The following is a 17,276-nucleotide window of genomic DNA, read 5'->3' on the forward strand; positions in this document are numbered from 1 at the left end:
AATTTGAAATTCTTTTAAAAAATTAAAGCTATAAGGAAAAAACCGTGAACGCTACCTGGTCGTCTGCGCTCATCTTTGTGGCTGCAGTCAGGAAGAGGCGGTGAGCCAGGACTTCCCCGAGGCCTCAAGCGCCGGGAGGCAAAAGCAGCGTCCACACCAACCCGCCCCAGGTGCCGCCCAAGACCCGTGCTCCCCGCATGCGCGCAGGGCAGCCGCTGACTCAGCACCTCCCTGCGTCCGCCCACCTGCCCCGCCCTCAGATTGGCCGCGGGTGTAGGGACATCACGTCCGTTGCAGCTGGGCGCTCGTGCAGCTCGAGGCTCTGCAGCGGTCACAGGTGTGAGGGCCTCGCCTCCAGGTGACCCCGCACAGGCCCGTGGCACCTCGCCCCAGGTGTCCCTCTCGCAAGTGCATATTCTTTAAAGACAAAAATCTTGGCCTCAGATGGCTAATAATGTCCGCGGCCACCCACGCCCAGTGTTGTAACAGTGGGCCCACTTTCCTCTTAACTTGGGGTCCTGGAATCAGGTAGGGGGACTCACAGCCGGAGAGGGAAGTTGGGAGCTCCCTGTGAAGGCAGAGTAAAAGTAAAAGCATCTTCTTCAAAGCCTTAATATTTCCTCAATGTCTTTGAAAACCTAGCATTTGTGGTCCAGGTGCTGTTAATAGCGAGTTTCCAAGCCGGGGATGTGGAAACCTTGGCCAATACCAGATGGCCACGCCCCCTGGGGTGGCGGAGGATTGTTCCTGGGCTTTCCGCTGTCAATTAGTAGGAAATTGCACATAAATGTGTCCTGGACTTAGAAAGCCTCTTCTGATCTACAGCGTCCTGCTGAAGGAACACCAGGAGACAGACAGAGGTGGTGGGCTACGCCAAAGGTATGCTCCTTCTGCCACTTACCAGGTTACATTTTCTGATGAAAGCGGATTCATAGGATGAAACCACCGTATTTGAATTTTTTTTTAATTTAAAGATTTTTATTTATTTATTCAACAGAGATAGAGACAGCCAGCGAGAGAGGGAACACAAGCAGGGGGAGTGGGAGAGGAAGAAGCAGGCTCATAGCGGAGGAGCCTGATGTGGGGCTTGATCCCATAACGCCGGGATCACGCCCTGAGCCGAAGGCAGACGCTTAACCACTGTGCCACCCAGGCGCCCCACCGTATTTGAATTTTTAGGTGAAAATGGTGGGTTGCACGAATAATGGACTGAGGTGCTTGCTAAACCATGGTGAGTGTGATTATGGTTGCTCTTGCGAGTTTCCACATTCCTGTGTAGACAAGGGAGATTATTTCCACTGTCTGGCATAGCACCTGGCTCGTGGTAGGGGCTTGGTAAATCTCTCAATGACTTTATAATGCCCTGCACATTCTGAAGAATTGCAGTGATCACTCTCCCATCACCTGTAAATTTGGAGGTAATTTTGCCTATGTTGGCACTGCCATCGTTCTTTAAAATGATATCTTGTAAAAGTACTCTCTTACTGTTTGTGGAAGCAGTGCTGAGGTTCCCAATGATCTCAAATGCTGAGCAGTGAAAGGAGACTGAATAACCCAATTATGATCTGTCTTTACTCTGTATTCATGGAATCTGATTATCATTACCCCTTAACCCAAACAAAATGAAAGGATTCCATAAGGAAAAGGATGAAGGAAACATGACTGTTTATTTCAATTGAGCAGACAGGAAGATCAAGCAAATCGAAGACAGTCGAACACATGATCAACAACATAGTGGGAGAGGATAAACGGATTTTTAATGATTTGCAGCAACCACATTTATCCCCTCCTGTTACTAGGGAGAAATATGTCTTCAGATAACCAGTGGTCAGCAGATGAGGAAGAAGGCCAACTCTCCCGACTGATCAGGAAATCTAGGGACTCCCCCTTTGTCCCCGTAGGTAAGTACAAGCCTTGACTGGACACCGGGGAACTCTTTGTAATAATGCTTTACCCAGTATCTTTGAGGAATGAAATGTTTCATATCATTGAATTTTTCATGTAAGTGAAGCGAACCCCCTCTAAAGTGAGTTAAACTTTCAGAACAGTTTCTAGTATATGGCAAATCCCCAGTAAATGTTAGCTATTAATATTATGAAGCTTCAAATCTTTATTTAAGTCCCCTTCATTACAGGTCCATCTCAAATTACTAATCCCCAGCCACTCTAACTGGAATAGATTGAATGAACTCTAACACTTTTGTGATGACTCAAGATCGTCAGCAGCATTGGCTTATTACACTGAAAGTCCGTTAGCGACGGAGATGTGTATGTCTCTTTGTCCTCTCACTCCAACCTTTAAGTTCTCGTGTCTGGAATTTACAGATTTTTCTGTCTCTTCCATTACTGTTGAGTGAAATCAAAAACTTCTGCCTCTAGTATTCTGTGGCACCAGAAGCTAGATACACAAGTTTAAAGGAATTGTGAGTCAATTCAGAGTCAAGCAGCTCTGAATGAAAGCCTAGGCTACCTGCCTGTCTGTACACTTGAAAGCATGAATTTTGTGATGCTCATGTTCCATGGCCCTTTTTGCGGCTTTCCTGATGTGTTCCAGATGTTGAGGTTGACGGTTAAGTAAACTGTAGATTAAAGAAGTGTTATTATAATTAAACCTGGAGGCTTAGCCTCTTTATCCTTTCCCAACACAGACTTAATATGTTTACATTTAGAACAAATGCTATATGTATCTGGACTTTAAAAGACCCCACAAAATCTAAGCACATAAGCACAAAATATTACGTTTTAAAACTTAAGCTTTCTCTTTCTTCTTTTGGATGCTTAAGCTAATCTGAGCATTATTATATACCACAGCCTTGACTCTTTCCTGGTGTTCATTTGGTCTGGAAACTATTAAAATAGCTTATTTAAATGAGACTTACATTATGTAAGTGTAACTTATTACATAAGTGATTAATTCCTTAAGACCTTCCCAATAGGCATGTCGTTAGGTTTTCATTGTCACTGCCAATCTAGCAACTTCATAAATGTCATTATTTGCGTATCAAAAAGAATCAAAATTTTACTTTATAGTAATATGCTGTTTAGAAGTCTAATTTAATTTGATTAAAACTTGATAATAGGGGCGCCTGGGTGGTGCAGTCGTTAAGCGTCTGCCTTTGGCTCAGGACGTGATCCCAGAGTCCTGGGATTGAGCCCCACGTCGGGCTCCTCCACTAGGAGCCTGCTTCTTCCTCTCCCACTCCCCCTGCCTGTGTTCCCTCTCTTGCTGTCTCTCTCTGTCAAATAAATAAATAAAATCTTTAAAACAAAACAAAACAACTTGATAATAACCCATAAAAAATGGAAGCAAATAATGTTATAGTGATTAATTCATCTTCCTCAGCAGTTTTAACTAGAAAAACAACTCAAGAACTTGACGCCACTTGCACAGACAGACCACTATCATGAACAGAGATTAATCACTGTGGCTATCATAAATCAAATTATTTTTCCAGAGACATTTAAGGTGATTAAAGTAGAAAGATAAAAGTGTTTCCAGCTAAATTCAATTATATACAAACTACAGTGACACTATATGGAAAACAGTAAATGTTCTGACTTTAATCTCCAAACGAAACAAAACAATTTAACTACAGAGCCTTGATTTGATAAGGGAAGAGAATCAAGTTTTTGCTAGAAAAATAAATGATAAAATTTGAATATATATTGTTGAATAGTTTAGCTATTGTTATTTTAATAATATCTACGATGTATTTCCTGCTGCAGGAAATTTATAAAACATTTTTATTTATTAAACAACTTCCATCATTATAATCTATTTATATTGTTTAATATTGTCATATGATCACTGTTAAGGTCTGTGCATACATTATATATATACTGAAACTCTGTTGATAATTTGTTTTTGCTCCTTTCACTTAACATTTTCATATGTATATTTCTGTGTATTAGAATTTCCTGTACTTCACAATTTTTTTCATAGCTATGGCACTGTTTCCTCTCTTTGGGCCATTTCAGTTTGTTGTTCAGTTTTTGTTTTTGTTTTTAAGTTTTTCCTCACACATAGTGTAGCCATAAACATCTCTGTGTCAACTTCTTGATGTTTCTTTTGCTTAATTCTTGGAATATGAATTTCCAGGGCAGGAAGGATGTTCAGTTTAATACCACTTACTATATATTTCCAGAGTTCGTGAGATTTGGCTAAACTTAGAGAGCTTTCAGCATTGTACCTGCTTGTCAATGTGCCTACCACTGTTTTATTACTATTTGTTTTTTGCCGTTTTTGTCATTTTAATTTTTATTTCACTTGCTAATCAGCCTATAAAATATACGTGTAAATGCAAGTACTCTCACTTCCATCTATTAAATGGATTCTGGGGGCGCCTGGGTGGCTCAGTCGTTAAGCGGCTCCTCCGCTGGGAGCCTGCTTCTTCCTCTCCCACTCCCCCTGCTTGTGTTCCCTCTCTCACTGCTTGCCTCTCACTCTGTCAAATAAATAAATAAAATCTTTAAAAAAAATTAAAAAAAATAAATGGATTCTGAAAGAATATATCCTCATCCACCCAGAGACACACATGTGCCAACATAAATAATCCAAACTTGCTATCCTACATAAATATCAATTGCATGTCTATATATTAACAACAAACATGGAAACTGAAATTAAAAACACAACACTATTCACAATCACTCCAAAGAAAATGAAATGCTTAGATATATGCATAACAAAACATGTATACAATCCGTATGCTGAAAATTACAAAATGTTAACGAAAGAAATCAGAAAGGACCTAAATAAACGTAAAGACTACACGTGGTATTGTGTCCACGGATTGTAAGACCAAATATATAGTAAAGAAGAACATAAATACAAAGAATATATGTCAGTTCTCCCCAAACTGATCCACAGGTTTCATGTAATTCCTATCAAAATCCCAGCAAGGTTTTATAGATAAGACACACTTATTCTAAAATTTACATGTGAAGGCAGAAGTCCTAAAATAATCTTAAAGAAAAAAAAAAAGGATAAAGTGGGAGAAATCACTGTACCTGATATTGAGGCGTACTGTACGGCTATGTAATCAAGACAGTGTGGTGTTGCTGGAGGGATAAATACATAGATCGACAAGACAGGAAAGAACCCCAAAAATAGACCCATGCTTTTATTATGCAAGGATTTCTCTATTCTTATGTCAAAATATGGCATTTTGTCCTCATCATTTTCTCTAAAGTCTACTTCACCTTCTTTTAGATGTTATAAATATGCTATTGTTTTCTTCTAGTTTTTATTGATATTTTTGTGTTTGCATTAAAATCTAACCCATGCAGATTTTTTTTGTAGGGTTTGCTGTGAGATACAAATCCAAATTAGTTCACCACACCAAAAAATTGTGCTGATGGTATTTATTAAGTAACTATTCCTTTATGTAATTTGGTTATTTTGATTTGTCATGAATTTGTTCTCACAGTGTTTTAAATCTCTTTCTAGAATCTTCCCTATTCAGTTGGTCAGTTCTCTGTCTTAGAGCCAATTACAAGATCTTCGTGGTCACAGCAGTATATTCACCCCTTGACATTTGTGGGGAATATAGAAATATTCGTGTGTGCTTCTGGAGTTTTGTAGAGTCACAGATCTTTCTGGAGTCACATATTTCTTGTGAAAATATTCATACCTTTTCATCTCATTAAAATTTAAATATCTCATTTTTTAGAAGATCAAAATTTTTTATCACCTTACTAGGTTTACTCCTTATTTGATAACAAGGAGAGAGGAGGAAAGCCAAACATTTGAAAGCTATGGATGCTGGGATGTTTGGTTGGTTTGCTCACTGGCTTAGTGACTTGCCTCAAATAAAAGCCTTTCGCCATGCACACTAGAAGATTTTGCCTCAGGAACATTAGAAATTACTATACTACATGATTCAGGTTTTTCTGAGAGAGTCAAAACTGTGTATATTGAATCCACATGTGTTAAGGGTCTATTTTAAAATCTGGCGGATCAGGGGCACTTGGGTGGCTCAGTTGGTTGGGTGTCTGACTTTGGCTCAGGTCATGATCCCAGGGTCCTGGTTTTGAGCCAGCCCTGCATCGGGCTCCCTGCTCAGTGGGGAGCCTGCTTCTCCCTCTGCTACTCCCCCTGCTTGTGCTCTCTCCCTCTCTCTGTCAAATAAATAAAATCTTAAAAAAATCAAATCAAATCAAATCTGGTAGATCAAATCCAACATGGTTCTTCTTAAAGTATTCTTTGGTGCCTGGCCTGTTTATCTTCCAAGTACTGATCCTTTGGACAGTCTTCTATAAAGCTCTCTAAATCCTGGGGATTCTAGCCTACTATTTACATAACCTCTGCTTTTTTAATTCACAGGAATAGCAGGCTTTATGACTGTGGTGTCCTATGGTCTTTACAAGTTAAAGTACAGAAAAGATCAGAAAATGTCCATCCATCTTATTCACATGAGAGTTGCTGCCCAAGGAATTGTTGTAGGAGCTGTGACTCTAGGTAACCTGCTTAATTCCTATCTTGTGTTCAGCTGTCTTTAAGAATATTTTAATTTATTTTAGAAAATGAATACTGGGTCAAGGTGATATAATGGAGGAGGAATGGTAAGAAAGAGAACTTCACTTGAAGTTGCTTCCCCATAAGAGGCTTTAATTTCTTGGTATTTTAAGCACTGAAAGAAAAAAACTGTAGACGAAAGGTACAAACTTCCAGTGATAAAATAAGTAAGTCCTGGGGAACCTGGGTAGCTCAATCCATTAAGCGTCCAACTCTTGATTTTGGCTCAGGTCATGATCTCAGGGTCATGGGATCAAGCCCCACATTGGGCTCCGCACTCAGTGGGGAGTCTGCTTGTCCCTCACCCTTCCCCCACCCCGGCTCTTGCATGTACTCTCTCTCTCTCTCAAATAGATAAATAAAATCTTTAAAAAAAATAAATAATGAAAAATAAAATAAGTCCTGGGGATATAATGTACAGCATGGTGACTATAATTAATAATACTGTTTGGCATATCTGAAAGTTGCTAAGAGAGTAGATCTTCAAAGTTCTCATCACAAGAAAAAAACTTCTGTAACTATGCATGGTTACAGATGTTAACTGACTTACTGTGGTGATCACTACGGTATATGCAAATAATGAATCACTGTTGTACATCTGAAACAAATATAATGTTGTAGGTCAATTATACCTAAAAATTTTTAAAAAGAGAGCTTAATTCTAAAAAGGTAGAGAACTAGGTTGTGGGTTCTGTTATCTTGTATAGTGAAAGGAGCAGTGAACAGTTTGTACCCTATGTAACCCAACTAAAGCAGTGGTTCTAGATTCCAGCCTTTATCGCTCACCTAAGTCATAGCTCCCAGCCTACGTGAACAGCAGATATAATTATTAATGTAGTTTTAACTGGGAAGAATATATTTTTAGAGCCGGCAAGTCTCAACATCTGTTCTCCTTTTATTCCCAGTCTGAGCAATAGGCAAACCTTTTTTAATTAGTCCATAAATTAAGCAATATTTAACACAGTCGAATCCAAAGAACAGGTGTAAAATTATCTGGTTAATTTCAGTCATATCAATAGCTAAACCAGATAGTTCTAACAAGAAGTCCACTTCGGGACCTTAATTATCTAAAACTTTCTTTTTGTGTACATTAATGAGAACAAGTCACAATGTTCTTAGTTCTCGTTAATGCTGTGCAGAGTTGAGTCAGCCTAAGAGGAGGTCTAGGATTACAGAATGATGGGTGTGGGGCTTGCGTATAGGGAGTTATATGGTAATTACCTTATTACCATGAGCTGAGAAATGCAGGTGTTGAACAAAATACAAGAAACTTCACTACAGAATCACAATGCTCATTTTCATCATTTAGCAAACATCTATGAGTACTTGCCATGTGCAAGGCCTGTGCCAGTCTAGAGATACAAAGATAAGACTCAGTCCCTACCCTCAAAGAGGTTAGTCTCCTTAGGGAGAATGACCAAGAACAGAAGGAGACAGTATAAAATCGCAGATACCATGACAGAGATAGCACAGTTGCTCTGGCAGCACAAGCACAAAGGAGGGGCCTCTAACTAGCGCTGAGAGTCCAGGGGAGGCTTCTCTAAGGATGTAAACTATATGAGCCAAGCATGTGGAGGAATTAGCTAGGCAGAGAAGGAGATCACGATTCTAGACAGAGAAAAAAACAAAGGCACAGAAGCATGGCACATTGTGGAACTCGACGTAGCCTGGTGTGGTGAGTGAAGCAGTCAGTGTTTGATGAGAGAAGCAGAGCTACCAGCAGTAATATATAAGAGACTTACTATAGGCATTTGGAATTACATAACCGTGAGGCTCTCACCTACGTATCAGCAGCTGGGGCCTGCAGTGGGCCCAGCAAGCGCTTAGAATGAAAAGGTAGATGTAAAGTGAGAGAAGCAAGAAAAATCTGGAACCTGCAAGGATGAGCTGGGAACACACAGGATGGACCGTTTGGAACCCTTGTGGATTTCTCACCATCTCTATGCCTCTAAATTCGATGATGGGAGTGACAGAGGGAAAAAACGATGCCCTTCATCTTGGAGCTAAACATGGACCTGGCCAAGGAGTCAGAAAAGGTGAAGGAGGAAATGTGGCAGAAGACACAGTAGTTGTACTCCTAGTTGTTCCCCTGTGCCAACAAAGGGGACCAGCAGATAAGCAAAAATATGTTTCAGCAGTGCCTTCCAAGCATAAAATGAATTTGGCTGCTGCCTTACTTCTGCCTTCTAAATCTTATGCAAAATGTCCCTTTTGCAATAACTCAGGGAATAAGAGGAAAGGAATTCTGGAAAATGTAGTTATAGTTTAGCTAAGCTGACACAATACAAATTCACCATTGTCTACCCCTTGTCAACCTGGCATCCATCTACACCTCTTTTAATACACTTAATTTTGAAATAAAGACAATGGCAAAATCAACCATCCAACGTATAACCAAAAACATGTTAATTCTCTCCCAAAAGAGAATACAAAATCCATTTATCCATCTTTGAGTGGCGTTGATTTGTCTTTGAGCAGAGTCACATTTCCCTTTGATATCCTGTAAGCTAAATCATGAAATATAAGGATAATTAATACTTCTTACATTAGACAGTAGATAAATGGAAGTGGCAAATAGGAAAAAAAAATGGTTAATGTATACACAACTGTATTCAAATCAAAATAAGGAAGAAATAGTCCTAGCTATCAGACTCTGTTTCTACAACTGGTCAGATGGTCATGGTTGGTGTTATAACCATGTTCTAGCCATTTCATACTCCCTTTGCCTTCAGTAAGCACCTTGGCTATTAAAGGTTATTTGATTGGCATGGTGACCCATACCTTCATTCCTAAATGGTCTGGGTCATTAGCCATCCTGCTTGTATTGGGTATAGTTTTCCATTGTCTTTAATCACAGGATATGGGAGTACTAAAAAATACCCTAGAAGATATACATTCCAGACACACAGCTTTGTATAGTAGTAACCTAATTTCCCCTTGATAGATCAGATCTATATAATGGACTAACGTGATGTCCTGTGGAATGGAGAGATGATGACGGTCCCTGCAGACTAGATTACAGTGTAGGCTCGAGACTTCAGGTAGTCCTGAGACTGAATAGTGAAAGTATACTTTTGGCCCAACCAGGTGAAAGCACACTGCTTCTGAGAGTCTTTATTAAAAGGTATACAGGAACAAACAAACAAACAAATCAACCAGATTAATAGCTGCATACCAAATAGCAAATATGTTTGTACCAATATGCTCTAGCCATGGAACCACAGCTGATCTTTGGCACAGCTGAATGGCAGCTGCAGTCAGAGTGATCACCTGATTAAGTTTATAGAAATCCACTACCATTCTCCAAAATCCATGTCTTCCAGCCAAAGAGGCAAACTGAATGCGTATGTGGTGGGAATCTAGCATCTTGAAAGTCCTTGATGATGGCACTAATCTCTACAATCCATCTGGGAATGTAGTATTGCTTTGGTTTACTCCATTGGTAGATAGAAGCAAGTAGAATGGCTTACAGTTGGCTTTCCTGACCATAACAGCCCTTACACCACAGGTCAGGGAAGTGATGTGAGGATTCTGACAGTTGCTGGGTTTGTCCATTCCAATTACACATTCCAGAACTGGGGAAATAATTCAGGGACCCACCAGGCCAACCGACTACCTGACCTCCATAAACTCCTAGCTTGACTGGTAGACCACCCTAATTTTCAAGGCATCAGTATCAATTCAGAACCAATATTTAATAATCTCCCACAAATGTGATTATTTGCCCTTCCTCGTGCGCAGGCACCTTGGTGAACAGTCGGTCACAGATCCCTTTAGGAAAGGCTAGATGGAGTATTTACAGTATTTATATTTTTGGCTGTGTAACAGGGTCTTTTCTTAAGGAGATCTGACCTCTCCTTTATTCAAGGGACTCGGGTCTGTGAAGTGACTCAAATCTGGGACTTAGTTAGGACATGGCTGTCTACTGTGATGATTCAAGTGAGACTTCTACTCACCAAACCTAGAGCTTTTCTGCTTATATGCTGCCCATCACTTTTATCTCTAGAGACACCATAATCAATTAGCCAATGCCAAAGATCTTTGTGGCTTAGACTATCCTGATTACTGTTTAGTCTTTGCTGCCCATTACAGTAATCATGCTTTCCTCATGTTTGTCAATTAAGCAATGCCACTTGACCCCTGCCACTCAGGATCCCATCATCTCTTCTGAATTCAGGGAGCCTAGCAATTCCCACTGTCATTTCTGGCTTACAGAAGACAGCCACCACGGAACTCTCTCCGAGGATGCCAGGGACTCCCTTCACAAATTTCTCACAGCCCTGGTGAAGGAAATAGATATATTTAGGGGGTGAGTGAGCAGCATAAATCACTTTAACATTCCAATCTCCCTAAGCCTTTGGATGCCTTCCGTAACGGCAGGGTCTCTCCACCTCCGCACTGCTGACTTCTGGACGGGATGTTCCCTGTTGTGGAGGGCTGTCCTGTGCTTTACTGGACATTTAGTAGCAACCCCAGCATCTATGCGGCAGACGCAAATAGCACCCACCCACCTCCAGTGTGACAACGAAAAATGCCTCCAGACATTGCCAGATTTCCCTGGGGAACAAAATTGCCCCCGTAAAGAATGACTGCCAGTACAGAATCCCTGCTGTACCCTGGACGTAAACCAAGAAAGCTCTGGCATTTCAACTTCATTTAGTGGAGATTACCTTTTGGTCCAAGTTTTAGTCATTCGCAGGAAGGAGTGGAAAGGAGTCTCAGTCAGATACAGGGGTTCAGTTTCACAGAAACCTGCCCATAGGTCCCCCATCCCAATTTTCAGGATCCCACTCTTTCCAAAGCAATGCCCTAACTTGGACATAAGAGACTTTGTGAAGTCGGGGATTTTATTATTGTTGAGTAGCCACTAATAGGATTAGTTCCTGTGTATGTTTTTCAAAAATATCAGCCTCATAGCTACGGGAGCTGAGTTTCTTTCTGGAAAGTCATAAGGCTTTCAGGTCCCTCACAGGACCTGGATTAAGGAATTGAAAGCCCTGAGCCCATCATTTTGTTTTCCCAAGTTCTCCAGCACACTTGGAAGGAACCAACCTAATTATACTCCTTATTTCCACTAAATGTTCTATGACAGTAAATACCTGATCACCCAAAGCCTGTTTTCTGTAGGCATCTGATTAAGGTTACCTATAGGTGACAATCTAAAGAAATGTTTTACTACCGCATGCCATGGACTGCTAGCATCCTCTTTACTACTGAAAAAAAACAGCCATTAATATCTTCAAATCTAATCAGATCAGAGAACCAACTCCAGATGACCCAGAACCAATTCAGAGAACCTACCTTCATGGTTATGTTCCTCTAGAAGCTTCGGATACCAAAATTTGTATCTTTGTTTCTCACAAAGAGTGAGAAACTCGAGTCAGTCTCTTACTGACTCCAACTTTGATCATGGCATGACCTGTAGGAGAAACTGGACCCTCTATCATGAAGCTCATCCACTGGCCTAGGAGCTGAAGAAGCTCAAGGAAGAGATCCAGAAGGAGCTGAGGGATCTGTGGGTCTGACTGCTGCCCAACAATGGCGAGGTGAGCCAGCAGGTAAACAACATACCCAAGCTGCAACAGCGCCTGGCACCTTGCACCAAGCCTTCCAAGGGTACAAAGACCATAGCAGCTGCTGCTTCAACTTTCACCTTCAAATCTCAAGCAAAATGTCTCTTATGAGCCAAGCTAACCCAGAAAAACGCAGGGATGGGAATTCTGCAAAAAACAGTGACAGCATAGCTACACTGATAGAAAACAATCCCCGGTAGATGTATACAGCTACAAGCTGAGGTGTTAACAAGGTGACACGCGTCAGTGGAAGACTTCAACAGGGGAGTAACGTAGTCAGGATGGCAACTGAGAAAGATGCCTCTTCACACAGGCGATATGAAACTGTTTCAACAGAGGGTCACAACCGGGAAAGTCAGAACAGTGGTTATCCATGGAGAGGAGCGGGAGATATGGTCAGAGAGGGAAACCTAGGGGCTTCCAGGATGCTTGCCCCATTCTATTTCTTGACCTGCAATTCCAGGCAATTCACTCTAGAACTGTCTGTTAATCTGGTCGTTTAGATTGTGTCTACCATCTCCCATGCATATTCTATTTCACTATGAGGAAAAAGAAAATGGTTAGTGGGGGTTTATAGAGCAGGGGTGAGAACAAAGGCAGAGAAGTCAATTAGATGATGAACTAGGTCTGAATTAAAGCAGTAATAATGAAAATGGAGAGGACTCAGTGATTGGGAAAAGGAAGGAAGGAAGGAGGAGTCGAGGATGATTCCTAGGTTTCTGGTTTGGGCAACCAGATAAAAGGTGTGCCTTCACTAATATAAAGAATGAGGAAGAACAGGGGTGGTGCGAGGATAAGTGCATATTGGACAAAACAGTAACAGCTAATAGTTAATGAGTGTTTATGATGTGCAAGCCATTCTGCTTTATATATCAGTATCTCATTTAATCTTTTTTTGGTAGGTAAACTTTATTATTAAGTTTTTATTTTCATTCCAGTATAGCTAACATATAGTGTGATGTTAGTTTCAGGTATACACTACAGTGATTTAATCTTAATAAATACCACCTTCACACAACCTGGTGTGCACTTCAGTACCGATGCCAACCGTCCGCAGCTCACCTTAGATGCCACAGGTTTACGCACATGGTTCCCAGAGACTGAGGTTACTGCACACACCAGCCACGAGGGGGCGCCCAGGCCACCTGCACTTCTGACCAACTGGCTACAAATTCAGGGGTTCCCAAGACTCCCTCAGGTTTGATATTTCACTAGAACTTACGAACTTAGGAAAGCTCTATACGTATGACTACAGTTTTATTATGAAGTGTATAAGTCAAGACCAGGCAATTTGAGACATATAGGGTAAGGTCTGGGAGGGTCCCAAACTCAAAGCTTTATACCCTTTCCCTACGGAATCAGGGCATGCCACCCCTCCAGCACATCAGTGTGTCTACCAACCAAGCAATTCAACTGAGCTTCAGCCTCCAGTTTTTACGATGGCTTCATTATGTAGGCATGATTGAATCACTGGCCCCGTGACAGAACTCAATCTCCAGTCCTACTCCCCTCCCTGGAGGTCTAAAGAGCCTGGAGGTCTAAGAACCCTCTGATCATATGGTTGGTCTTTCTGGCATGACTAGCCATATCCTGAAGTTATCTAGGAGCCTAGCATGGGTCACCCCATTAACAGAAATTAGGTATAATCCAAGGGGCCCATGAGTAACAAGGATACTCCTCTATCTGGGAAATTTTTAAGATTTTATTTATTTGACAGAGAGAAAGAAAGAACACACACAAGCAGAGGGAGTGGCAGACAGAGTAAGAGAGGGAAGCAGGCTCCCAAGGAGCAAGGAGCCTGAGGCAGGGCTCCATCCCAGGACCTTGGACTCATGACCTGAGCCAGAGGCAGACGCTCAACCAACTGAGCCACCCAGGCGCCCCTCTCTATCTGGGAAATTCCAAGCATTTTAGAAGCTTTATGCCAGGAACTCCGGACAAAGACCAAAGTCTCTCTCAACAGTACAGTAAAAGGTAAGTGCTATTATAATCCCATTTCCAGATAAGAAAACCGAGGCTTAAAGAGGAAAAAAACTTCTCGCTCACAATGGCATGGGCTATCTACTCCAGAGCCGGAACTCTTAATTTTATATTATACTGACTGAAGTGCCTATGGCAGATGTCTCCAAATCAGAGTACTCATACCCTAGGAGATGTATAAGGAGATCCATGGGTATGCAGGAAGAAAATATTTTTATATTTTTTTGGTGGGCAGCAATGTGAAGTTTATTGAGCGATAGTAAAGTTTACTGAGTGAGAGTACAAAAGCTTCCAAAGAGGGGGCAGACCCAAGAGGGCTACCCGAAAATATTTTTATCTTGAAAACAGAAAAGCTTTCCTCATAGATAGACCAGCCATAGTACATTTCTATTGTTTATAAATAAATGAACACTTTGAGGGGCATGTTCAACTTATTTATTTATGTACAATTTAAGTGTCTGGCCGCCACCTATCTATGTATGTGGAAATTTCACATATGGTATAACGAATATATGGGTCTCATATTCAGAAGAGAGATCTTACTTGCTTACCAGTGAAGCAAGAGGTGTGAATGAGGTGAGAAAAGAGTTGAGATCAGAACTCCAGGGAACACCAACATTTACGAGGTAGGCAAGAGGTAAGAATTATCTTTGTCTAGTAAGCACAGGGAAATGAGTTCCACACTTCTCTCTGCATCTGAGAATGTTTCTATAGATGCCACAGTGCATCAAGTACACATGTTTTTGCCTTGGGTTTTATGCATCGGTGACAGTTACACTACTATTGCGTTAGAAAATTGTGCAGACAGCTGCCTCACCTGGCTGCAGTGTGCAGATGAGAATAACAACTTTACCCACCCTTTACTCTCTGTGCACTCTTTGAAGATACTAACAAGCAGCGTCAGAAAAAAAAAAAAGCAGAAGGAAAGGAAGTAAAGGATTTAGTTTAGACAATCTACTAGATAGCTGGTGTCTTGATAACTGATATGGTGGGGGTGGGGGGGAGGTGAGCGGACTCTATTAACTCGCTCTATGAACACATGCTGACATTCCTACACGTCAGTGAAAACAACTCTATCCCTCAGGCTCTTTCCCTTGACTACTTACCCTTTCTGCACAGCCCTGGGACTTCACCCTTACAGAAGACCCGTATCAATCTCTCTGCCTAGCTCACAGCTAATTCAACCACTAGGCTGTAAACCTCTAGAAGCAAAGATTCGATCCCTTCACCTGTTTCCCTCGAGACACTGAACACAAGGAGGCACTGCAGAGAGGTGTGCTAGGTTGAGATATTTATTATTTCTATCTTATTATCTAGCCGAATCTCCCCACTCTCCTTTTCCAGCAATATTTTAACATTCAAATTCTAGGGTGGCATAGTAACATTATAAATTTGGATTTAGGTTTATATTGATCTTAAAGGGCTCTAATGTTTTTGGGTTTGTTTGTCTGGAGCCACTTACATGATCCAAGCCAAAAGTTAATAAGATGGAAGGCATTTGTTTTTAAATTGAGGGATAGTTTTGGAAAAACACAAATGTAAGAAATTAAGTGCTTGTTTTCCACAAATACCATATCGATATATATCTTTTTGTTTCTAGGTGTTCTTTATTCTATGTATAAGGATTACATCAGACCTCGATTCTTCAGTGGGTCCAAAAAATGAAGCTACGTATAAGACAAGAAGGCTTCTGAAAACTATTTATTATGAAGAATAAATTTTCAATATGTAGCAAATTATACTGCAGAAGAATGAGACAGGATTCTCATAGCCTTGTATAGTAAGTCTCAATTGTTTTCAAAGTTGATTTCCAAATCAACAATCACAGTCAACTTAAAAATATCCTTGTTGTCTTTCAGAACCTAGGACATGATTTTCTGACTTTCAGAATTTTTATTTTCTTGTTAGTGGCAAAAAATAATCTATATTATGCCAAACCAATCTGAAAATTAGAAATTATATAGTGGCTACAGAAAAATTATCTATATCCATATTAAATGTGATACTCTATTCATCACTTAATTCTCTCCATACAGGACAAGATAATTAGAGCTTTCATAAATTCCTTTAGAGAATGGGAAACAATTATAAGAGGAGAATGGTCATGTTGTTATTAAATTTAGTTTACTGCTGTGCACCTTACTCTAATCTAAAAACTTGACTGTTTTGCCACAAACATAAATGTTTAACAGTCAACTATATCTGTGTACTCATTTCTATACGTCTTGAAAGTATTTCTAGGAAAACAAAGGTAAATTGCTAAAAAAAAAAAAAAACCCTTTCCCCCAGATGGCAATTGTGGGTGTGAAAGGAATTAGTCTCATGCTGTCGCTAATCTGGTAATGACACCAGAAAACACAGAAACCAAAGTAGACATTAAATGTTAACTATACCGGGGCGCCTGGGTGGCACAGTGGTTGGGCGTCTGCCTTCGGCTCAGGGCGTGATCCCGGCGTTACGAGATCGAGCCCCACATTCGGCTCTTCCGCTGTGAGCCTGCTTCTTCCTCTCCCACTCCCCCTGCTTGTGTTCCCTCTCTCCCTGGCTGTCTCTATTCTCTGTCAAATAAAAAAAAAAAAAAATCTTTAAATGTTAACTATACCTGCGACCTCAAACTCCTCTCTAACTGCCCTAAGGTTCTAAAAAATTAACTAGACTTTGTTGAAGTCCTAACTGCTGTGACTCAGATTTACTCCCCTTAGACTCCAAGCCTGGGAAAAAAACAAATGAAAAAACATTCACTGAAATAAAATCAAGCACGTACTATAAAATGATCTGTGGTGGTGCTTTCCTTTTCCTTGATGTCTCCTTTAGTGGACGGTTAATTTGACAGAAGGTGAAGTCTAGTATTTGGAAAAGGAAAAGATGTAAGAATATCTGAAAATCTGTCTGCATTCCCGATATTAACCCACTGTTCTGTGTATTATATACGCTTTTCTCCATTGGCACAGGTAATAATTTTTAAAATTGTCATTTACCTATCACGAGGCTCTTTAGTGCCAACAAGTATACAGATTTTGGTCAACACTGTCCTCTTCGGAAAATAGGCAAGGAAAGAATCCAACTACTTTATTCCACTAAATAGTCCAGCAGCTGGACCTACTATGTTCCATGGAGGTCAGGGAAATTGAGAACAGCTGGCATAGAAATGTCATCCTTCAGGGGCGCCTGGGTGGCACAGCGGTTAAGCGTCTGCCTTCGGCTCAG

General features: G+C 40.8%; 1 protein-coding gene across 1 annotated transcript; it reads left to right on the forward strand.

The window, feature by feature from the left end:
* Nucleotides 1-326: 326 nt before the first annotated feature.
* On the forward strand, nt 327-15,734 carry HIGD1C (HIG1 hypoxia inducible domain family member 1C). The gene is made up of 5 exons (XM_019802107.2): nt 327-358; nt 826-879; nt 1,800-1,901; nt 6,325-6,459; nt 15,670-15,734. The coding sequence occupies exons 3-5, from the start codon at nt 1,808-1,810 to the stop codon at nt 15,732-15,734; spliced, it is 294 nt and encodes a 97-aa protein (XP_019657666.2). The 5' UTR covers nt 327-358; nt 826-879; nt 1,800-1,807.
* Nucleotides 15,735-17,276: the final 1,542 nt, after the last annotated feature.

Source organism: Ailuropoda melanoleuca, chromosome 16 (genome assembly GCF_002007445.2).
Source record: "Ailuropoda melanoleuca isolate Jingjing chromosome 16, ASM200744v2, whole genome shotgun sequence".
Lineage (NCBI taxonomy): Eukaryota > Metazoa > Chordata > Mammalia > Carnivora > Ursidae > Ailuropoda > Ailuropoda melanoleuca.